General features: G+C 41.5%; 1 protein-coding gene across 7 annotated transcripts in view; it reads left to right on the forward strand.

Moving 5' to 3' along the window:
• The window catches only part of rapgef2b (Rap guanine nucleotide exchange factor 2b), a 122,996-nt gene that overhangs the window by 60,772 nt on the left and 37,291 nt on the right, over nt 1-24,933 (forward strand). For 5 of the 7 annotated variants that reach the window (XM_052058781.1, XM_052058797.1, XM_052058807.1 and 2 more), the window contains exons 5-6: nt 1,935-2,010; nt 5,864-6,031. In XM_052058781.1, coding sequence (XP_051914741.1) covers nt 1,935-2,010; nt 5,864-6,031 — 244 coding nt within the window. Of the gene's footprint in view, nt 1-1,934; nt 2,011-5,863; nt 6,032-16,746; nt 17,605-24,933 lie in introns of those variants that run through there. The other 2 variants (XM_052058835.1, XM_052058825.1) reach the window with 2 other exon arrangements.

Consider the following 24,933-nt stretch of genomic DNA (forward strand, 5'->3'; position numbering starts at 1 on the left):
ATTATTCTTAGATGATATATTTTTCGTGACATTTTTGAATGGTGTTTTACTGTGGGATATTTCTCATGTTAATATTTTTGTTTGGTGGTGTGATTTTTATGTGACAATTTTCACATAAAAAAAGGACTTTGGCTGCATCAAGGTTAGAAAACATTATAACTGGATGTAAGTTATGGAGCAACACAGGTTCATCAGTAATTGAGGCACTCCAGTTTATCTAACACAGCAATCGGCTAATTGACGACACGCTGCACACATTCTCAATGAATACACATCTTAAAAGCGTCAAACAAGGATGTCCTTGTGTCCCGACAAAGGCTGCCTTCTTCGTCAAACGCGCCCCAGAATTTCCACGGCCAGTGCTGCTGCTCTGCTTTTGGATATTTTTGGTCTTTCAATGCATTTTTGCTTGCTGCCTTTTGAGTTTTAAGTACAAACTGTGACGCTGCACTCGTGGACATTTCCAGAGGCGGGATGGGAGCCAAGTAATCTAGTCAATGCTGCTCTTTGAGTGTCTTGATACATAAATTACAGACCAAATCTTTAAGAAGTGAGAAGGAAAACTCGGATTCAAACAGACGCCATTTCCAGAGATGGGAGTAACGTGTCAATAATAAGTCTTAACCTTCAAGCAAGTCCCAAATTACTGTGATTAAAAAAAATAGGCAAATAGAGTTCCTCTTTGTTTCAAGCAAGTCATTACTTTTGGTAAACCAAGTCAGAAGTCAAGTCATACACTCTTGCTGAATCACAATTCATATTTGCACTAACTGTGAGCAAAAAATATTAGAGTATCACAATATTGCAATTGCAGCTCTAGGATGGATTATTTTTAACTGATGATGTAAATAACTTTTTCCATGAAAAGCCCCCTATTGGCACATCAGTAAACAAAATAAACAATAGAATTTTTATAAATAAAATGAAAATGTCGTACAACAGTAAAAGTATTAATTTCTCAGAAAATGAGGAGGGACCAACCTGTTGTACAGCGCTTTGTGAAGTAACATCAGAGCGCAAATGTTCTGATGTAAACCATGCTTGTTAGCTAGTTGCCTGCCTCGGGAGCGAGTCTAGAGTATCATAATTTTTTTTATTATCCAATACTGTATATTCATTCATAATTTCAAGAGAGCGCAGTACTCAGATATTAATGGTAACTTGAATTTGTTGAAGAGAGACTTGCTCTTCTAAACATCATTACCTCTCCAAGCAGGTTTTGCATGTTGGATATTCTTCCTCTACCAAGCCGAGATACCCGAACAATTCCCCAGGGTGACATCAGGGACAGAAAACGAAGGGCTCACTGACTGTTCCCACCAACAGTGGGAGTGAGAGAGATCATATCACTGTGTATGTTGACAACAGCTCATCCCGTGATAGAAAGTTTTTTCGGTGTTTAAAACTGTCTTTTTACAACAGCGGTATATCGTCAAACTCAGAACTGGCCGATGATAATCCAAATGTAATAATCTTCTGAATTTACTCCCGATTTCTGCTTCCTGAGGCTCGTTCCTGCCGACCGCTGTCAGGCTATTGCATAGACAAACCTGAAAACCCGGACTCTCACCCATTTTTAGTATACTTATATTTGAATTTTATAATTTATATTTATTTATATACTCTTTGTTCTTCTACTTCTCCCTTTCATAATTTTGCTACAGAAAATTGTGAATTTCTCCATTGTGAGACAAATAGTTTTCTTATCTCATCTTAGTCTTTAAATCTGCAGCATCATTGCAGATTTTCAAATATATCCAGACAAGACTTCCCAAGCCATGATGTAGTTTAAGTTGAGCCTCATGAACACCAATTTAAATCAAGTCGTCTTTTTTCAGTTTTAGCCATGCAAGTTACAAATCCTAAACTTGGTGACTCTTATTCTGATTAAGAAGACTTCTTGATGTTTTTTTTCCCTTCTTCTTTTCCCCCAGTTTTGGCAAGAGATCGGCAGGCAGCCTGAGGCGTGGATGTGAGTGTATAGTCCTGGAACCCTCAGAGATGATTGTGGTGAGTCTCCCTGACCAAAATGTGTGTGGGCAAAGCAAATTTAACACTGTATGTGCTGGAATGCGTTCGCTGTTGGTTGTTACAGAAGTTTGATACAAAGATACTCAAGTGACTTTGTTAGGTAGAAAGACTGTTTTTGTTTGTCTGTTTACCAAGTTGTGAAGCGAAAATAGTCACGAAAAAGAAACAACCATCTGAAATTGATCTAAAAACTATCTTTCTATATAGCTTTTATCCCAACATACAACTTTTCAAGAAAAGAGCACGGGAAAAATACATGTTAGGCCTACTAGGTTGACAACAACAAATGTGCAGTAGGCTAGACTGAAGACTTTAAACTTCTGATGAGTGGTTTGTTGAAAAGCCTAAATTGTCTTAAGAAACATTTGTTATATGTATGGAAGACTCAAAATATAATCCATACATAGGATAATATAAGATATCCTTTATTTGTCCCACACTGGGGAAATTTACAGCCTCCAGCAGCAAGAATCTGGGTAGAAAGAAGAAAAAACAAACAAACACCGTTCAATTAAGTGCAATATAAATACAAAATGTATAAATCGCAGTGCTATTTACTATTGTTTTTCAATGGCAGGTTTTTATTTCACAGGTGGAAGATTAAATCACACTTGTTCTTGTTGTTTACTTTAAAAATATATATGTGAAGTTCAAACTAATTGTCGATATTGAGAAAATGTTGACTGGGTTCGTTGAACATGACATTGCCTTTGTTTTTCAAAAAATGTATGGTAAGTTTTTTGTGAAAGATTAAATTCTCTGATATGTGCACAAAAAAAATCTAGGGGCCTTAAGAATTCTAAATGTGCTTTGATGTTGACAAAACATGCTTGTTAGTTCATCGAAGATGTTTGCAAATAATTGCAAGTATATTAGGTTGAATTTTGACACAATGGTTCGTGAGGCTCATGTGAGGTGCTAAATTATATTGGCTTTTTACAAGAAAGTTATTTTGAGCTATACAAGACTTAAAATTACACAAGGTTCAACTGCACATTGAATTGCAATGACTTTTTCCTCACCAAGGTTCTTCTTACTTCATGTCAGGTTCATGTAATGGTAGCCTGTTGAGCTTCTTCTCTCCAAGCTTTGGCGTACAGTGCTACCAAATAACAGCTGGTCGGCAGCGAGTCAAATTGCAGCGGATCCCGTTAATCTCCCTTTCACATGCTGTAATTGCTGTGCGGGATGTGTGTTGACTGAACATTCACGCAGCGCACCCCCACACCAAGCACATCCCTCAACCCCCACCCACCTCTTGTAAAAAATAACACTCACTGCTGCACACTCTGCCATTTGCTGCAATCGGTGCCATCCAGCCCGGTAATTAGGATGTCTATGTTATGCTACTGAAATATATATCCAGATGATCCCTAACTTGGGAATGTTAGCGCAAAAAGAAGACAAAGAAAAATTCTCCATTTGCATGCACAGAGATTTGCCACCGGAGACGGTTGTCATGGTAGCGGAAGAGGGAGATTTCAGTGGCGTAATCCCGGTCGCTGTCGGAATGTGAAGTGGCGAGGAATCAAAAGAAAAAAGCAAAAAGAAGACAGAAGTCATGAAGAGATGATGAGGTTTTTTTTTCTCTCCCTGCCAGAAAATAGAAAGATGGAGTTTAGCTTTTGCAATTTTCCACTTGCATCCATCATCACTAAACTCCTTTAATCGTCTGCTTCGTCTTTTTCCGTAATATGTTCATCGAAGACTAAATGGATTTTCTGACTGTTCCTATGACAGTAACATGAAAGTTGTATTATATTCTAATTGTGTTTTAGGTTTTCTAAAACGTTAGCCTCTTTTACAAGCTGAATTATCGTGCTATTTGTGAGTTCCGAAAGCGCTGAGACTCCCTCTTGTCCCGACCGTGCTGTTTTGCAGCCGTACCACTGGCTGTGCGGACCAATCACAAAGTAGCAGTGTGTCTGGGGGCAGAAAATGCGCTTGTGACAAAAACCTTCAAAAAATCAACATTGTGATAAGACGCTCTTGATCTGCGTATTCACCTTGCTAAAACGACATCTATCATTCAATGCCATGATGCCATCTGTGCCAACCACCGAGATGACCGGACTCGGATGGTCACAGCAAGTCACATGACTGTGGCGACATTTTCATCTGTTGCTGTGATTGGGCAAAACAAACGACTGGTAGGCGTGAACAAGTTACACGATGAGCGCCAAGTATTGTACTGAACGGCCTCCCTCGCCTTTCCCGAGCCGATCACATTGGGGCAGTCCCAGATTGATTCTGTTGAGAACTCCTTTCAGTGATTCACGTAAAAGTATGGCTTTTGTCAAGTTACTAAAATGTATGCTAGTCATCAAAGACTAGGACAGAGTCATTCTGCATGCCAATTCTACCATTACGTCAAAGTGAACAGTACAATTTTGCTCAGGTCACGCTCATCCGACCTAGATGACAGAATAGACAGGCCCAAAAAGCAACAAACTCACGAAGTAGCGGAAAGCAGTCAATGGTGAATAGATGACGTGATATTATTCAGTTGAGCAAAAGATGGCTCTATTTGCAAAAAAATGATTGCAATTGACACAAATTCATCAGGACTGAGACCTCCACGAGGGGCCATGTTTACTTAACATAAACCCGCTGTGCCACGGGATGTGTTTTGTGCGCATGCGTGTCACTTCGAGGACTGACGCTCGACAATGTAGCCACTGTTAGCCTCCAGATACCTCCTGGGCACTTAGCTACCGCACAGCCAATGTGTTTATGTGAAGACAATTCATCACAATTGAGGAGTAGGAGGGGAAGAGTGAAGTGCTGCTGCTCTAGGACAAGCCCATTCACCCCCTCCCTCTATCGCTTTTGCACTCGCTCTTGCGTTGGCTCGCTTGCTATACGCCACGCACGTCGCAAGCGCAACACTAAGACAGTATGCCAGGCAGTCAACACCGTATCGAAACACAAGGGAAGATGCTGGGTAGGGCTGTGAAGATGGTAGCCAATCAGCCACTCGTGCTGTCATTTGTCGACATCGTGCTGGGAACCAATCATGCACCTTAAATGAGTGCCCGTTGGATTTACAGTACAGGCATGTACAAAACCTCCGAGTCATTCAGCATTTTTTTTCTGAATACAGTAATTTGGAAAAAAACCAATGTACTCAAGCCGCGATAAATGAACCACGATTTAGCGAGGGATCACTGTACATCATGAAAGCTGTTTTTTTACTTCATATAAAGTATTTACATTCACCACTGTTTTTAAAGTGCTCTATGCTCGGAAAAGGAAATAAACACCCCTGTGAACCCGATTGAAATTCAATTTATTCTAGTTGGAATGGTTCATATAGTGCTAATATTCCATTTGAACATTCAATTTCATTCTAATTGTGATATACAGGGCTCCATGTAAATTTGGCTCTGTCATCGAGTCAATGAAGACTTGTGTTTATTTGTAGGGGGAAAACAAACAAACAAAACAAATCCATCAGAAATTTGCTAAAGACTCTAATTTTTCTTGTGTCCAAAACATTGAAGTCCAGCAAAAAATGCCTACGTATCTTAAGTGTCGGATCTTTTTTTCCCAAAGCTGATCTTCACATTCCTACATAATTGTGGAAGATCACATTTTCAAAATTGTTTGTTCAGTTTTTTGAAGAAGTAATTTTCCCCAAAATGCACGGAGAAAACTCAGCATTGTCTTTGACGTTTTTTACTGAGCATTTTCCACAAGAGTGGCGGAAAGAAAATAGGAGAGGACACGTTTATGAGGGATGTGTTTTGATGGGATGCTCGTAAGGTGGGGTAAAAATCCTCGTCCCCCACCCTGGAATTTCCACTAACCATCTATTCTGCACGTTTCCCAGGTGGACTATATGGATGAGAATGAGGAGTACTTCCAGAGACAAGCCTCGCACCGCCAATCCCGCCGCCGCTTCCGGAAGATCAACCAGAAAGGGGAGCGGCAGACCATTATCGACACGGTGGATCCGTACCCTGCCGGGAAGCCGCCCATAGCCCGGGGGTACCACACGGTGAGTTTGGGGAGGAGGGGTGCACTGCTGGTTTTCATCTGCTTTTAACCCTCGCTCTGCTGAATCACTGCTGCTGTTGCTGCATTGTTGTTTATGCCGTTGTGGACGTTTTTGGAAGTAGCTCAACTCACCCTGGTAGTTTGTTGTTGTAGTGGTTGGGTCTTCCTTGCTAGTTGATCAGTGTTGTTTGTTCAAGTGTATTTGACAGATTTCCCTGTAGTTCTTGTGTTGGTGTGTTTGTGTATGGGTTGTGATGATATCTTGTGCTTACTATTCTCTCGCGCGCACACACACACACACACACACACACACCCACGGATGTCTACATGTCTATCTCATAGCTTTCCTTCCAAGAATATCAATCCATCTATATTTTCAATCTCCTACTGAGATCCATCCAACCACAGTATGCATTAGAGTTGGAATATTTCTTTCAGTGCGAGTCTGAAGCCATTGCTTTCCTCGATATCCTCAATACAATGCACTGTATATCTCTGTCTGTTTGTCAATCTATCCATCCAACCTCCATCTATTCATCCAAGGGCACGGGAAGAATATGCAAACTCCACACAGGAAGGAGCCGGTATTGAACCCACGACCTCTGCACTGTGAGGTCGATGTGCTAACCCCTGGTCCACCGAGCCACCCAAATGAAGAAGTCCAGCATGCTCATTGCACATGCCTTGACCCGGATACGAACCGGGTTATCCATTGCGCCACTCGCTCATCTTAATTTTCTTTATTTTTAAATAGCACATACTTTTAAGAATTCAAGATGTAAGTTAATGACGGTTATAAAAGAGCTGCTTGCTGGTGCCATATCCTGGCATTTACATATGATCCAATGAGTCAACTAAGTGTGACTACGGTGACCAGTTGACTTGCAAAACGGTCATAAGCCTGGTCGTTGACTAGCAAAACAGTAATTTGACAGGCCAACTATTTTAAATGCATAGCTTTCCTCACCTAATCCGTTTGTACATAAACTGTACATTTGGGTGTTTTTTACAGGCACTAAAATCATAGTGTTTGTATTTCTTAACTCTTTCAACCACTTTCTGGGAATTTTTAGCCCATAGTTAAGCCATATATGCCACAGAACCCATGGGAATGTTGCTAATATGCCATTAACTTGGTTCATTTGAATTTGGGAGCTCCTTTGTACAAACAGTAATCTGCATTGTACTGAACAGTACTGCATGGTGAAAACAAAATTTTGAAGAGTCGTCTTTCTTTCCTGATAATAGCAAGTGAAGCGTTCTCACAGTGTTAAGTCTGTGCACAGTGGCTTTCCTGTTGTGCACGATTTCACCGCATTCCATACATTCCTAGCATAGACCCGATCCCTCCTGAAACGCTGTGAACCCCCCCCCCCCCTACACCCCCCCCCCCCCCCCCCCACACACACACACAGGCAAAGAATGCGGCAAAGGGCTGGGAGGCCGCGCCCTGCTTCCTAAATTTAGAGAATCATTTCTGGTCATGAAAAACGTCTGCACTCAGCTTTCTCATGGTCACTTTTTCCCGTCGCATACTGCCCTCGAGGGAGGAGAGAGAAGGAATGTGATGAGGGCACCATGGCAACCAAACGGTGACGAGGAGAAACTGAGCAAATGCTAATCTCTCGTTGCCGGCTAATCTGCCACGTTTTGGAATGAAGTCTTAATGACATTGGAATAAGGAAACGAAAAACAGCAATACATTATAAATTGACACCGTCATCTTTTCTGGTTATTTTTGGAGTGTTTGCATTATTCCATACTTTTTATTTTTCATTGCACATTTAAATGATCTGTTCTGGTAATAATGTCATTTATCTATTTGCATTTTCTTAGGCCTTCATATTGAATCATATTCAGTTGAAGGCTTGATCACTCTTACTACATTTAAATTGTACTTCTCTTTTGAATGTGCATTGTGTTTGTTAGTGTATACCGGGAATTTGATTTTCATTTTGATTTTCGCGTTAAATGCTAATGGTACTGTTCAGCTTCATGTTAGTATTCACATCAATGCTAAGGCTACTGTTTAGCATGATCAATTATAAAATGAATAAATGCAGACAAATATTTGATGACAATCTCATTTTAATTTAAAAAAAATATATTTTTGCATTTGTTCTGCCTTACCTGTTCGGGTTATTGACATTATCTTATTTCTATTTTTTTATTTCTTATATTTTAATTAATGATTAAAATAACTTCTTGTTTTGCTGTTAGCATTATCATCATTCATGAAAAAAATCATTTATTCACGAGGGAAAACCCTGTTTTTGACTTTTGATTTTCATATCATTGGTGTGTGTATATATATATATATATATATATATATATATATATATATATATATATATATAATATTTTTGCTTCATATAATTCCACGTTTTCTTATTGTTCCAGGCTCAGTTCTCTGTTCATGGTACTTGCAAAGCTTTTTCAAAACGTTTTTTAACTTTCATCTCTCTTTTCGTTTCACATGGCTCCCAGGAATGCAATAAGGTACCATACGTGTCACTTCTAATCATGTCTTGTGTGTGCATTTCCTAGCTGCATGTTATTAGCACCTACAGCACCTTTAATTAATACCTTCCATTCCATATAGTTAAATAAGCTCTCCGCTTCTATGGCGGTTAAAAAATATCCACACATTTGTCTTAGCCACTTTCTGATTTGCACTGATGACTCGACTATTACCCCTTTCCCACTCAAATTAGTGGGTAGTAGTGATCCATGGCAACACGCAACCAATTGGCATATTGTCCCTTTACCATTGACCAGCGGAAGGCGATTCTGCCCCCCATTCCACCACATTGCGTCTAGTTACGTCACCACGCAGTGATTGCGTAGATGATGATGCGAAAGATGTCTTGGTGGTAAACAAAGCAACATGGAAGCAAATGTTATTTCTTTTATCATGCTTTTTCCCGTCCTCAAATTGGTCGAAAAGCAGCGGAGGATCAACTCTTTGCAATTACTGAGACAACAGCTTAAGAGGCGATCTCCTAGCTTTGTTGTGGGGGGCGTGCTAATTATGAGTCCGATGGCGCGCGATGTTGTGACACATCACGTACCGCCCTATGTCATCACGTAATTACCGGGAAGTCCCGTGTTAGGCTTTCAAACTGCAAGCGGAGGCGATCGCAACCCGTCTCCCATGGCGTGCTGGTGGACACTGATCGACACTGGCCAGTGAGCCTTTCCCACTGCCCCAAAAAGTGTTTTTACCTATGGTTTTGCGGCGGTAGGAAAGGCTTGTGGAGGCTAGGGAGATAATAGCAGCCGTTTACCTGATTGAGACACGTCTCCATTTTTTCAGGCTACTAGTGTTGTTAGCCGTATATGGGTGTAGTTATGGCATGGTTATCCATGATGGGTAATGGTGGGTATCCATACTTGACTCAGCTGTTTAATGGACACGCTCATGGTTTTTTAATGTCGTAAAACACTCAATATGCAATGTTTGTGTTTTAGAAGTCCTGAATACGAGCCCACAATCAAAAGTCACTATATACGTTCAATGATCAAACTTGTAGCATTTTGATGTTTTGAGAGTTACAATAAATAAATAGCCCCCGACAGGCCGGCTGATACGGACTCACTGACTGAAACAAATTTGGGTGGTCATGAATCACAAATTTCATAATTGGATGCATTTTAAAAGGCAATGACCAATGCCCTAAAGTTGAACAGGAAGTTGGCCGTTTTGGTGTGTTGCCGAACTCCTACCATATTGATGACTTTTAAATACTGACTGAAAATGTGGAAATGTCAATGCTAGCAGGACGCACCAAAGAATTAAAAAAAAAAGCCTAAAATTTAATAGAAAATCCTTCAATTAGGTCTGCCAATATCAGATGCTTCCTCGACAGCTGCACCCTCAACAGAACTTTAAATTGCCCAAATCCACTGATTATAACTGATATAAATATGTGTATCAGGTCTCACATTATCGTTTTCAGAGGGGTCTCGCACTTAGACCTGCTGCAAGACGGATGACGACAACTCTGCCGCCGCTCTATTTTTAGAGCTGTCCTTTGTGACCAACCAAGGCACGGCTCAAATACAAAAGCCGCCGCCGAATATACGACGAAAGAAGTGATTGGCTGTGAAAAGCAGTGTGATTGACTCATGCTTTTCGTCAGACTAAATATATAGCCGGTGTATTCTGTACTGTGGCATACATGTTTTTTTTTTTTTTTTAGAAAAAATGACTTGCAGCTGCTGCTTCACACTCTACTTCTGTTTGTGCTTATATATAGTACACGTTCAAACGTTAAAGCCAGGATAGAAATAGAACAGTTATTTTTGGGTGAGTGCCAAAAATGCAAATGAGGAGGGGGTGTGGGACTGTGGTTTGGCACACATTTCTTATCCCGCTGCGCCGGCCTGACATTTGATGTGCGTTTCAAGTTGCATTGACATTCAGTTGTTTTTCTTTTTGACAGTAATATCTTTTCAAAAGGCTTGACAGATTAAATTTTTTTAGTCTGTGTGGTGGGAGCTCTGTAAAAATCACACTGTTATGACGCCATTGTTAAGTATATTAGACAGAAATGATAAAAGTAAAATTTGTATTTATTTATTTACAAATTTGGCCACTGTGGCAAATGTTCATGAATGATATGTTTGAAATAAACACCAGTATGATTAAATAGATATGCTGTATACAGATGGGAGTGTGAATAGCAGTAGAATTGTATGTAGGCAATAATGAGTCTAAAATTAAGTTGAGAATTTCATTAACACCAGCAACGCTCTCAGTAGTTTAGTGACAACTATACACGGGGAATAGTCAAGTATATGTACCAATAAAACTATAAATGTACCAAAAAATAGAATGAAATAAACACCAGCATTATTAGACTACCGTATTTTCACGACTATAAGGCGCCATTAAAAGTCTTAAATTTTCTCCAAAATGGACAGGACGCCTTATGGTGCGGAGCGTCCTTTATATGCGCTGAGTTCCAAAATCTGACTGACAGCCGACACGCTGTTTATATAGAGAAAAGGCGGAAGTGACTGTGGCCAGGCATGCGGGAAAGAAGTCGGCCAATCAGGGAAGGGTGGGCGTGTATATATACTTATATGGAGAGGGAGAGAGAGAGAGAGAGAGAGAGAGAGAGAGGGAGAGAGAAGACAGGCAAGCTAGTCCGCCAATGGTGAAGGGTGGGCGTGTAAGTGGACGCCTCAAGCCAGTACCAACACTTGTATAGAGTGTGGCAATGTGCATTGTTGCAAAACAACTCCGGTTTTGGTTTCTAAGAGCCCCTGAAAATAAATTCGACAAAAAGACACACCTACGAAGCTCAGTTCAAACTTAAAGCCAACGGTTATGCTTTTGGCATGCGTGCCCATCCCACAGCAGCGGTGAAAAAACAAGTCAAGCAAATGAACTCTGAGCTTGCCGTTATTCCCGGAGGCTTGACTAAAGAACCGCTGGACATTGGCATCAACTGGGCGTTCAAAGTAAAGTTGCAAACGGCATGGGAACAATGGATGATCGGTGGCAAACACAACTTTATAAAGAGTGAGAGGCAGCGCTTGGCGAGTTACGCCACAATACGCAACGACGAGAGGGAACACAGCGTTTTTGATGGATTACGGTACTTGCACAATTGTTCAATTCTTTCTACACACACACGCGCTGCCACCATGTTTCGCTCTGTTCTTTACTTTCAAATGTGGGAAAGCTTCACACGAGAGAAATGTTGACTTTGCTGTTGCTACTCCTTCTTTCCGCTCGGCAATGCGTAGCAACTCACACTAGCATGTGATGCATTCAATGACAACTGAGATGTGCAGTCCTCTGCTTCTGATACAGAGGATGAGGACTTTGATGGATTTCTGGGTGATGATTGATCGAAAAACGTGAGAACATTGTACGATGGCTAAATAAAATACACCCCAACTCAGTTCTGCTTTCGTTGCCTTTTTAAAAACGTGTTTTTATCTTATCTGTATGTCTTGGCATGCTACCGTATGCTTCAAGCTAACGTGTTAGAGTGCGCGCATGCATGCCGTATGTTTAAGCTGGCGTATGTTTTACCACTGTAAAACTGCGGCCATTAGTACGGTGCGTCGAATAGTCGTGAAAATACGGTATGTATAAATAAAACCTGCACATGCATCAGTAAGTAGTCTATACATTAGATGTTGAGCGTTAAACATACACCAGCACAAACTATCCGCATTATAACCCCACCTAAACATGCAGCGAGAATAGTCGGTGGCATTATAATAACAAATATGAACGTGCCAATAAGTAGTCCATAGATAATCAGTTGGGAATGAACTAACCTAGAGCAGTTTGACCGTATATTCACAAGGTTGCACACATTTTCTATCGCTGCTACGTTGACATGGCTAACAGTTGTGCTTCATTTAGCCCACTGCATATGTTTAACCCCAACAGTTAAGTCGTCCTCGCCTCAGTTAAGGCTGGTACATTTTTGGCCCATAGCAAAGTTAAACAACATCCGCTTCATGACCTAAGAGCACCTTGTTCCACAACCCTAATCGGAAGCTGCTAGTTAAACGTTAACCTCAAACGCGGTGGATCAGAACTAGCTGCTGATGTGATGGATTTATGCTGCCAGCCAGCGGATGTTTGGGTCAGGACACACGGTTGCGTCCGCGTTTAACCTGCGAAGGGAGGGGGGAGAAAGTTGGCTCTCTGTGTGCTGAATTATTTCCAGGCGACGGCAGCGTGATGAAAACAGTGGTCTCCAAGGGACTGGATGCAGCCTGGTTTTATAACATATTTCTTGTGCTAATACGGTGATGCTATTTAAATGTGGGTTACATAACTACAAACCTTATCTTTTGGGGGTCTTAACATGCCCAGAAAAATCAACAATATTAGCTGCGTAAAATTGACATACTGATTTTAAGAATGGAGGATTTTGTTGAAAGTTAGGGGGGGAAAAACATTGCCCCCCAACTCCAGGTTCACAGATTGCCACAAATTCTGGAGGGTATATCTATCATAAGAGGATGCAGAATAAAGTCTCAAGGACCCATACTGCAAATTGGATTGGATTGGATACAACTTTATTGTCAAATGTGCTGTATGTGTTACATACAGTACATAACATACAAATTGAACAGGAAGTCAGCCATTTTGGTTTGAAACCGAGATTTGGGGTGAACACGATGGCTTTTACGAACCCTTCTGGAATTCATCCAAATGACAATCGAAATGGGACAACAAGACAAATGGTTTTGCAATTTTTTAAGGTGCTATATAAATCAAATGTACTATTATCCCGACAAACAGAAAACAACAATTAAAACCTTTTAGGGAATTCACCCAAATCAGCCCCGAATGGACACAAACACCCGGGAATTTTTTTTTCTTACTTCTTAGTCATGAGCAGGAGTACGCTAAATCAAGTCCTGTATTTTCACGATGATACGGCACACCGTATTAAGAGGTGCAGTGTGAGTTTCGGATGCTATTTTTGTATTTAACACATAGACAATATTCACTGTATTAATGGACGCAGGCATGGTAACGCGTACGCTAGCTTAATAAATACGGTAGCATGCATGTGCACTAGTGTATGTTTTTGTAAAGGCACAGGGAGCAAAACTGAGTTTGGTTGGACTTTATTGAAGTATTTAACAATATATTCACGTCATTTATTTTTTGGGTCAAATATCCCTCTCCAAAAACCCATTAAAATCCTCATCTTCTGTTTCCAAAATGAACAGCTGGGCAAGTTCTCCATCAAATATGACAGACTCCCTCGCGTGTCACTCTCGTTACTGTGCGGCTCCTCAGACATTATGCCGTCTTTTGGCCAGAACACGACAAAAACAGCCTTATATGGCAGCCAAACTGGGATCACACAACTATTAGCCCGAGTGTCTTTGTTTTTGTCACTGTCCATTCCGCATGACATTTAACCGGTGGCTAGTCAATGGAAAACGATTAATTGGCTTACCGGTATTTAGCTTTGAAAAAATGGTGGTGGAGGATTATTAAGAGATTTTGATATTCCGGAGACATGAGCCCCTCCTGCCCCCCTTGTTGTTGGAGAGGAGGTGATGTAATGATATGCTGGGCTAGCCCCCCCCCCCCCCCCCCCGCCCCCCGACCCCCGACACACACACATACACACTTGACCACCTGAGCTCTTTTTGTTATGGTTGTGAAGCATTACATCATGGCCGGGGGGTGCTTGGGGGATGGCAAGGGGCTCCCACCCCCAACCACCTCCAATTATCTGCTTGTAAGGCTTTGTCTGCCATGATGGCAAGCTCTAGTCCAGGGGTGCCCAAACTTTTTAGATCGAAGATCTACTTTTTGATCAACTAACCTCACGGGATCTACCCTTTTTTTTTGTGTGAAAATGAGACTGATTAGTGTGCAGTGTATATTAACACAAAAAATATATTACTAACATGTACAAAGACACACAAATGGTTTGTTTTTTTTCTTCTCGACACTCCTCGGATCTACTTGGGACCTGTCTTAGATCTACCTAATGGGCACCCCTGCTCTAGTCTTTCTGACTGGAAGAGACAATGATATTACCTTATCTTTTGTCAATAACTAGAACAAGAACAGGCCACCGCCACCCGCTCGGTATGGAAAACGTTTTCAATCCAATAAAATACAATTGCAAACTGATTATGACTTTATTACAGAGCAATTCTTGAAAATTATTGCCATCTGTCAAATAGTTTGTTGGTACCCGTTTATGCAGCATTTCTTCCTTTAAATATAATTTCTTAATAAATTGATGAATCCTTGAGACACGCGGTTTTATTTAAAATTGTCAAAAACCTCAGAATTTCAGCCTCACTTCGGTAACGAAAAAAGAATGGACATTTGCAAACATCCGCGTTGACTTTGTAAAACAATTATCAAAATTTTTACAAATTTTCTGACATATCACAGGCCAAATCAGTAACATCTCTCCGTCACATTGTATTTGTGTCGTATGGGACATTGTACTTTGACGAGATGGTCTTATTTTTATTGGAATTTATTCTGATTGAAAACTAATCCTGAGCAGATTTCAAAAGGCTTTAAAGTTTGATGTTGGAAAAATTGGCAAGGAACTTCAGTGTTTAGCATGAATGAGCTCTATGGCTGTCCTTGCTCTTATGATGTAGTGCAGTGGTCACCAACATGGTGCCCGCGGGCACCAGGTAGCCCGTGAAGACCACTTGAGTAGCCCGCCAGTGCCTGGACATTGTGATTTGCTAGTAGAAATTATGATTTAAAAATGCAAACATTGGCAGTACTGTGAGACATTTCGAAACACGATCAAAGTCTGACAATTTAAATCATCAAGTATTAAAAATAACCCATCCTCATATTATTGAAGGTATTTTGGACAAATATGTTATTTCAGACGTGTATCAATTTGGTAGCCCTTCACACAATCGGTACACATGAAGTTGCTCTCACCCTCAAAAATGTTGGTGACACCTGATGTAGTGTGTGCTCAGTCTTGTTTGGCCTTTCTACCATTTTGTTATTCTGCCAATAGCTGTTTGTTTTGGGAAAAACTAATTTCCATGAAACTGATGGATGGGACGTTGGCCAAGAAAAAAATCCATACACTTTGGGCGCACATCCAGAAGGTTTTTGACTTTTGTTAACATTGAGGGGACGTTCTTTACGCACAAAAAAAAAAGACAAGTAATTTGGTCCCAATCCAAATTGGGATTGCTTGGCCTTGTTGGAGGAGGAGTGGCTGTCTGGAATACCTCTATCGTTCAGAACGTCATAAAAAGACCTCGTTCGACATCTGCCTTGTCCACATGGTTCAAATTTGGTAGCAATATCAAGTGTCTTCATGCATCTTTTTTTGGAGGGGGACAAGGGGGGTGATTGAAAGCACAAGGACAACATTTTTAGGACAGGTTTTTATTCGAAGGACTGCCGGAAAAGATGGAAATTACTCTATAATGGTTGAATGTAAGAATTATTGTCTTTTTATTCATGGGTATTTGAGACTTTTGTGGGTCTGTGTTTTCATGATCGACATGCCATGAATCTTCTAAAATGTGGAGTTACTGTGGTATAGTTTCACATTCTATCGCTGTTTATTACCGTAATTTCCGGACTATAGAGCACACCTGATTATAAGTCGCACCCACTACATTTTTAAAAGAAAAAACATTTTGTACACACACAAACCGCACCTGTCTATAAGCCGCGGGTGCCCATATTGTAACATGAGACATTTGCAAAGAAAGACGGTACACAGAAAGAGGTTTCAACGTTTTATAATTTAATCTTAACTTTTCTTTGCCTGTTACGCTACAGCGCGGTAGCAGTAAAACAGCACTCACACGACTGGTTAAAAAAAAAAAAAAGCCACCGTTCCCGACCATAACCCTCGGTTAATCATTCCTTCATTATGCTTTCTACCATCCACGCTTTTGTGTCAACTTTTAAGACAATATCTTTCTGGAGGTTTTCTTTTGGCATATGTAACCAGGTCAAAAAATACTATGACTGTTGTAGTTAATGCTGCCTCTTTTAATAAATGGAGCTGTGTCATTTTAAAAGGAGTGTTGGATAATCTCATGGGAAATCTCGTGAGACTATATACATCTATATATATTTTTTTAATTTCTTCTAGACTTCTGTCTAGTACTGATACTTCAAATGTGGTACCCACAAAATTTCTACAGTGGTAGAAATTTGTTTTTGAAGGACCCCTGGAAACGCCCAAAGTGAGCTTCTAGCGGCCACTGACGGGCAGGAATTATGTCCCAGGTCATAGGACATGGCGATGCTGGCTGACAGAAGAAGCGAGGCGAGACTTTTCTCTGTCTCCCCTCTCGCCCGCCTCCCATTTGGCTGTTTCCATCACCACGGCAACCGTCGTATCCCGGAGGGTGTGCAAAGCGGTGACGGGAGGGGCCGGTTACCAGGGCGACCCCAGCTGAGAGGCAGAGTGACATCATTCCCCGTTGTGAAGTTTATTTTTTACCGAGCTGCTTTTTAGCTAGTCTTTTTTTTTGCTGTTGCCATGACAACTGTCTCCAGCCAGGTGATGTCATGGAGCCTCTCTCCTTTCTTCTTCTTTGGTATCGGCTCCTCTTTCCATCCGTTGTGTATGGGGGCGTCCGTAAGGAAGGAGGTGCTTACAATACTAGCCCCACCACCCCTCCTCCTCTTTTCCACTTCACCACAACCGCCATCCCCTCCTCCATCCGTGACACACATGCACCCACCCACCCAACCATCCACCCCCCGCGCTGGCAAACAAACCGCTGTTTTCTTTTTTTTTTTTCTTTTTGTTTTTAAGGATGCTCCGCTTTCCCGACACCATGGAGGTGAGGTTTTGGAAGCGACGCTGTGACTGAAAAGCTCATAGCTTCCTACTCTTCATTTTTTGAGGGAGGCATTTTCTCTGGACTGGATTTTTACGCTGTCGATTCGGAGCGTCTAATCTCGCAGATACTCCCTTCAGGGAGGAGGGGAAATCGGGGGAGATGTTAAGTTTTGGTGCATTTTGAGCCCCAGAGAGGACTGTTATCACCATGAAACCGTTAGCAGCAGTAGACACCAATGGAGTGCCGAGCCAACAGGACAAATCGCCGGTGAGTAGCAGCGCGACGTCGACGTCCGGCCGCGTCCTTGACCCTCCCCTCTTTTGGGGACCAGGCCGGCGTAACCTGGGATGTGTGTGTCAGTGTGTTGTAGTTGAAACGGACGCCATGTGCTTTTCTGTTACGCGGCCACACACGTCATTCATAGCAGTTTTTAAGAGTGGTAGCAGGAATTCAAGCCGCTAAATCTAAATGCTCATATGATACTGTATTGGTGGCATACATTTTGTCAGCGTCTAAATAGAGCGACAGCAGGTGTTTGAACCCAATGAGGCTAATTATTGTACTCTAAGATAACCCGTGCCCTTTTCTAGTGCAAAGAAGGTTACTAAGGTGTCAAAAAGCAGCAGGGGGGGGGGGGGGGGGAAAGCAACCTTCAAAGACGCCACCCCCAGAGCTCAAGACATTCCACACCTAAAGGTGCAATCATGTTTGTTAAACCTTGCAAAAAAAAATCTACTTCCTCTACTCATGACTGAGCAAATTTCAGTAGAACTGACAGTGGATCAAATTTGGTAGCAATCAAGCAATATTTATTGGACAATTTTATTTATGAGCGACCCCTGAAAATGCACATAAGGTTAAAATGGCAGATTCAAATGAAAATGTCATCAGTCTTTTTGGACAGGGCCCCTTGAGACTTTTTGGTGGGTCTACTCAAAATAGACATGCCTATCCAGAATAATGTTGCTCATTGAAAGTGACGAGGGCGAAGCGCTGAATTTGCCCCAAATTCCAGGAGGTGCTAAGCAATAGTTTGATGAGCCAACAAATTTTGACATCATGCCGCGCCGATACACAATTACGGAAACTAAAATCCTTCAGAATTTAGTGTCGTCTATTTGTCTTTTCGTGGCAAAGGGATTTTCAGTCCATCTTGAGATAACCCCTAAAATGAACCAAAAGAAATACTCACTTGAACGAAATGGCAAACCTCCTGTACCTTTTGCGGGTTTTGACTGAAAAAATGTAACTAAAATTGACTGCGACCTTGTGGGGGTTTGAAAGTGTCATGTATTAGGGAAGACATCAAAATCCACATGCAAATGGTCAAATTCCTCACTACTGAGCGTTACCCACCTGCCTTGTGTCCATGGTTCAAATTTTGTAGCAATTGGACAAAATTGTTGGGAAAATTAGTTTCTGAAAGATACTTGGAAATGGTCAATTGGAAAAAGTGGAGCCCTAAAATGGCAGTTTCTAACCAAAATAGCTTTAATAATTTCTGTGTCAATATTGGCATTGCACCTTTACGGTTCAACATTACCTTTACGTTTTTTGTGACACTTGGTTTAGGTCAATGGCGGTTTGTTTGGGAGTTGAGTTGGGTGTTAGGATTTAAAGTTAGGGCGTGCATATGAGTTGTCGGTTCGATCTGTGGGTTAGGTCTTGATACAGTGTTTAGGATTTGTGTTGGGTTAGGTCAGTGCTTCTCAATTATTTTCTGTCACCCCCCCACCCCCCCAGGAAGAAGAACCCCCCCTGCGCGACAATAAATAGTATTTGTCTTTAAAATTGTGATAAGTACACCTCTGCACAACACTGTATCCTTAACGTTTAAGAGAATAAAAAAAGAAATACGAACCAACTCATAACAAAGAATAGTTTTTCTAACTGAAACGGAAAAGATTTAAAGGGCATCTGAAATTCATAAATAAAACTAAATCCTTAAACTGGACACATTTTTTTTAACGACCATGTCAAACCATATGATACTGAAAAATAAAATTACATAAAATTAAAAAAATGCAATCAAACTGATCACCAACATTAACTCAGGAGCACAATATTAATAAAAAACTTGAACCTACAAAAAATATATATTTTTTGTGCTGATTGTTATTATTATTTTTTTTTAAATCAAAGATGGTGTCTGGATTAATGGCTACAATGAGCACGTTTTGAAAAGCACAGCTTTTCGAAGTGAGGTTTGAAGCAGGACACAGCAACTCTCAGCTCATGCTCAAGGTGTAGCTGGGACCTGTATTTTAGTTTAGCAGTCACAAAGCGGGATGATTGGTGGCAATATTCGGTACATTTTCGCTGAAAAAACTCAAGCGGCTTCTCAGCGTGATTGGGGTGCATTGTATTTAAGTGACGCTTTAATTTATTTGGCTTCATGCTGTCCGCTGCCAACATTTTTAGACACACTAAGCGCACTGGTCTTAACTCGTCTTCCACCGTAGCCACAGTGAAACCAAACGTGACATACGCTCCATCATATTTCCTCCCTTCGAGTGCTCCCTCCGTACACTGCCAATGAGAGCGCCACTGCTCCCTAATGTAGTGGCGGTGCAACTGAACTTTATTCTCGGACAGTAAAAAAAAAATAAAAAAAATAACGCATGTTCCCTGAGGTCAAAGGGGGGCGCGGCTCAATATTTGAGAAGCACTGGGTTAGGTCTTGATACAGTGTTTAGGATTTGCGTTGTTTTGTGTTTTGTTTAGGAGTTTGGTGGTTTTAGTTGGATTAGGGCTTTTATTTATTTTTATTAGGGTTTAAGGATTTAAGGCTAAACAAACATTGGGGTTTAGGCTTGGGTTTAGGCATTAGGATCAATTTTATGGCGATTCGTGGTGGGTTGGTCTTGAGTTTAATTTTAGGATTTAGGGTTGGGTAAATGTTATGTGTTAAAGTTAGAGCTTTAGATTTGGATATAGGTTTTCTCTGTAAATTTTCGGTTTTGCGGCAGTATTTTGGGTTGGGTTAGGTTTGTTGTTCGGGTGGTTGCTTGGTAGTTATACTGAGGGGTTTTGAGTTAGGGTTTTGGAATATGATTAAGGTTATATTTAAGGGTGAAATTAAGTATTGCGTCAGGTTCAGGTGTAGAATGGTCATAGCCTGATTAGGGTTGTTGTGATTAGGAATTAGGGGAAAGCTAAATTTCGGGTTAGATTTACATTTCGGTTTGCAATATACAGTTGTAGTTTTAACGCTACCATTTGGAACACCTAAGATTTAAATGGGCAATTTGAGAAGTTTTGATTTGACATTGCAACCCTCGGGAGGATTTGCAGTGTTTCCAGTGGATTGGGTTTTTTTTTGCCATCAGGATTATAGCCTGTGGTGTCGCTGTCCGTGGTGCTGAACACTATCTGGTCCCACGCCCTGAGAACACACGCACTCGACGGGATTGATCTCCCGTCAACACCGCCAGTGTTAGTCACACCCAAGTGCTCACGCAGGCACGTAAATCAAGCATCCCTCACTCCCATCCCCAACCCGTTAACCATGCTCACAAGTGACAACAAATGACTGTAATGATGGCGGATGCAACATGCTCAAATTTGTGTGCTTCAGAGGCTTCATGTCACCACCAACGTCTTGTATGCACATAACCTTTTTTTACCATCTGCACTGAATTTTTGGCTCGTCTTTGTGGTGAACAATTTACTAGCTGCTGAGATGAAATGGTTTATTGTTTGGATTTACGATGATGGTTAGGAAGCCAAGCCATAGACACGTTAGCGTTTTGAAGGTTAAGGGTAGGGTTTGGATTTAGAGTGAGGTTTCGGGAGTGGCTGAAGATAAAACAGTTTAGAAGTGGGTTAGATTTAGTATTAGGATTTCGGTTTTGGGCTTACATTTCGTGGGTAAGGCTGATACACAATGGTTGGTAGGTTTAGAGTTTAGTGCAGGTACTAGTGGTTTGGACAGGTTAGCATGAGGATTTATCTTGAGGGTTTGAAGCAATGATGCTGTTGACTGCTTCAGATGCTCACAATCTACAAGACAATGCCTGTTGTCATTTTACCTTGCTAAATTGGACACTTGAATGCTGACGTGCCACTTTCTCCGCAACGATAAAGGTGTGCACTGCCGTAACATTTATCTTGGTGTAAAAATAATATTGGGCACATAATGCGCAGTGGCTGCACGCTTGTCATGGCTTCTCTGTGTCTCATGTTTACAGGGTAGCCTCCTTACCTACTGTCACACTCCCTTCATTTGTTTGTTTCCTACATCCTTAGCATATTTATTATAGCTTGTGTAAATATTTACTCATCCCAGCAGGAAAGGTGTTCGGCCAAGGGGTGAACCGCAGCCGACCCTGAAGCTTGTAACCACGTCAACATAGATGAGAGGTTGGACTTAACGTAAAAGAAAAGAAGCGGAGTGGAAGGTGGCCGGGGATACCAGGCTTATGGTGTGTTAGGTTACGGTTTAGGTTCAAGGTGGTTGATGTTTGGTTTAGAATTCAGGGTTTTGGTGAGTAGTTTAAGTTTTTGGGTTAAGTTAGTGTAAGAGGTGGGGATGAACTTTTATGGTTACGCATTGGAGTTAGGTTTAGCGTGCTTTATAGCATTGGCCTTAGGTTTTGGCGAACAACCTTTCATTATTTTGCTTTAACCCCCCCCCCCCTCAAAAAAATCACCCATTTACACTTCTAACACAGTTGCCCCGCCCCCCCACACACACACACCATGCAGTTCATGTGTATGGCTGACTGTGAAAGTGTAGAAGCATAGTGTAGCTGACATACAAGGTCACTTTTTGGCTACCTGCTGACCAGCCAGCACAGAAGAAGTTAGCATATCAGGCCTATTCAATCAGACATACTGCCAAAAGAGGCGTTAATCTCTTGATCCCTAAGGCTCAAGAAAGCCGACCGCACGGTCAAGACAACTCTGGCAGGCCCCGACGCCCTTCAACACTTAGAACAGCAATTCAACATTTCTTAGGGTTCTTCAAGACCAACTTGTCCGTGGGATTTTGTCTTAATATGCGACCAAATTTGAGCCCCCACGTATATTATACAGATGGTGATGCTAAATTGCTAAATGAAATCCTCAAAATTTCAGTAAGCCCACAAAAAAAACTCTCAAAGTGCAATGTACGGTAGGTTTGAAGCTTCAATTTTAGGGTCATGTTGGTGATTCATCGGTGCACTTCAAAGACTTAACTTGTCTTCGAGTTTCAAATTTGAACAACATACTGTATACTTGAGATGGACAACGCTCAATTGCAAAATGTTTTAGTGTCTGTCATTGGTTGCCAGTGTAAGTTATTGGCAGATTTTGATGACTTGCCATAGTTAAAAAAAAATCAAGAAACAAACCATTTTGTATAAAAGCGGGACTAGCTTGAATTGGGTCAGGTTTTAGGTTGGGGTTTAGTAATGGGGTCAGTTTGTTGGGTTATGGTTATTGGTTGGAGGCTAGGCTTTTGGTTCAATATTTGGGTTAGCACATCTTGGACTCATTTTGCTCATTTCCAGGGGCCCTTAAACAATAAACATGACATGAAGTCTGGTCTGATTGGCACCAAATTTGAGCCAGTTAGAGACCATTGATTCGCAACCACCATAAAAGGGTTCATCATCTGTATCTAATTTCAAAAGAAATGAATTCGTATTTGTTATTAGATAGCATGTTGTTGTCATAACTATCCCAGCGAACTACACTGACAGGGATCCACCTGCCGCATTCAGACAACAGAAAAATAGTTTTGTGTTCACCTAAACAGACGTAGAGTTCTGATTTGTAAAACAGGATTATTTCAGTGTATTTAATTTTTCGGGACAGTTGTGATGTGCCGTGAGAGTTGTTCTTAAAATGTGTGCCACGGCTTGAGAAATAACTTACTTGACAGATGGGCAACACTAAATTGTGAAACATAATTTCCGTCATTGCGTAACGGCAAAAATTGATGACTCACCATAAATCACCTACCCTTCTGTTTGCAATTTTAATTTGACAATCAAACCATAAAATATATAATGTTGTGTACTCTCCAGGCTAGTGAAAAATGGTCTCGACTCGCCTCGCCCTCACACATCACTGGATGCTCACATTAGCCGCTCGTGGCTGTAATGGACATCTCGCAGTGATTCTCTGGTACAGTAGCCAGGCGCTAAATACATTGAGAGGCAGCCCCACACTTCCCTAACCGCTGATCTAGGTCATTAGGTCTGCAGTGTAACTTAAGGAGCGCCACATCTGCTCACATGTCGACCGGAGCTAGCTAGTGAGTGAGCTCTGCGGCTCCAGCATTAACACCTGGCTTTATCCAACCCTCGCCGGACATACCCCGTGACGGCTGATTGGACACATGCACTTGCCAGACAAACCATGGGAGCACATTTCAGCCTCTGCAAATTATCCGAAATAATACACTAATCGTGTATTATTTCTCGATGTTACCATCAGATCAATCAAGGCTAACGATTGCCCGAGCGTAGCGTAGTTTCCGTCGCGTGCCGTCCAAGAGTGGAGGTCAATGGACCACATGCTGACCCAACGATCATTCGCCGGCTTATTGACCCACAGACGGATGACCTAAATGAGTGCAGAGAAAGGATTAAATGTTTTATTATCCTCTTTACCAATGGGGGATGGTCCCGTGTTTGATGGGGCTTTCACTGTGATTGTGGAAACCACACAGGGGGATGTAATTATTGGTGAGTTGGGAAATACTCCAATCGACCGGCTCCGTGCGACCAGTCTTTCTAACTAGTTTAGATATCTACTTTTTGTGTGATGTCAGCCACTAACAACTACAACAACTTGAAGGGATGCTACTCATTTGGGGGTTGTACGCAGATACTCGTCTTTTTCCCCTGCTGTATAGATTCATACAAGCGTAACTACCAATGACGAATACAGGCTGTGTGATTAACATTTGCCTGGTCTTTGTTAACTTTTCTTTTGATGGCGGCGCGGGCACCCGCAGCGGCCCCTCTTGTTGTATCTTTTGAGAGGGAAGACATTTCATCTGTGCTGTATGCACATACAGCACATTTGACAATAAAGATACGTGACTTGAAATGCATTCATCTTGTACCACTGCAAACATTTTTGCATGTACACTCTAATACCACCATTAATTTACAAACGCTGGGAATGCTGTACATCCGCTTGGGACGTTCCCTCATTAAAGCCAGCGGGTGGCTAACAAGCTAACATACACTATCATCACCTTGAAAAAAAAACTCTGGTCTATCATTCATGAATGAACTCTGGTCTAATTAGACTTTTTTTCCAGGGGGATGATTATGAAATGTAAAATAGTTAACAAAAAAAAAAAAACACCAGTAGAAATTTCAAATGCTGGGTCGAAAAAAAAACCCACACCATTTCTTCGATACATTTAAAAGGAAGTCATGTTTATCTAATTGGTATATAGTACATGTGATCAAACAGTCGAAAAGTAGTTCATCGGGTCAGTGCATATAAATATTTCACACTGCCCAATGTTATATTTAACCTACTTAGAGATGATACCCAGTAAGCAGGCTGGCTGCGCATCTGGCGGTGTGGCACACCATCAATATTACATCGGTGCACCACCCGCCGTTCCAAGTGGGTCGACCCCCGTTT

This window comes from Hippocampus zosterae, chromosome 1 (genome assembly GCF_025434085.1).
Source record: "Hippocampus zosterae strain Florida chromosome 1, ASM2543408v3, whole genome shotgun sequence".
In the NCBI taxonomy this organism is placed as follows: domain Eukaryota; kingdom Metazoa; phylum Chordata; class Actinopteri; order Syngnathiformes; family Syngnathidae; genus Hippocampus; species Hippocampus zosterae.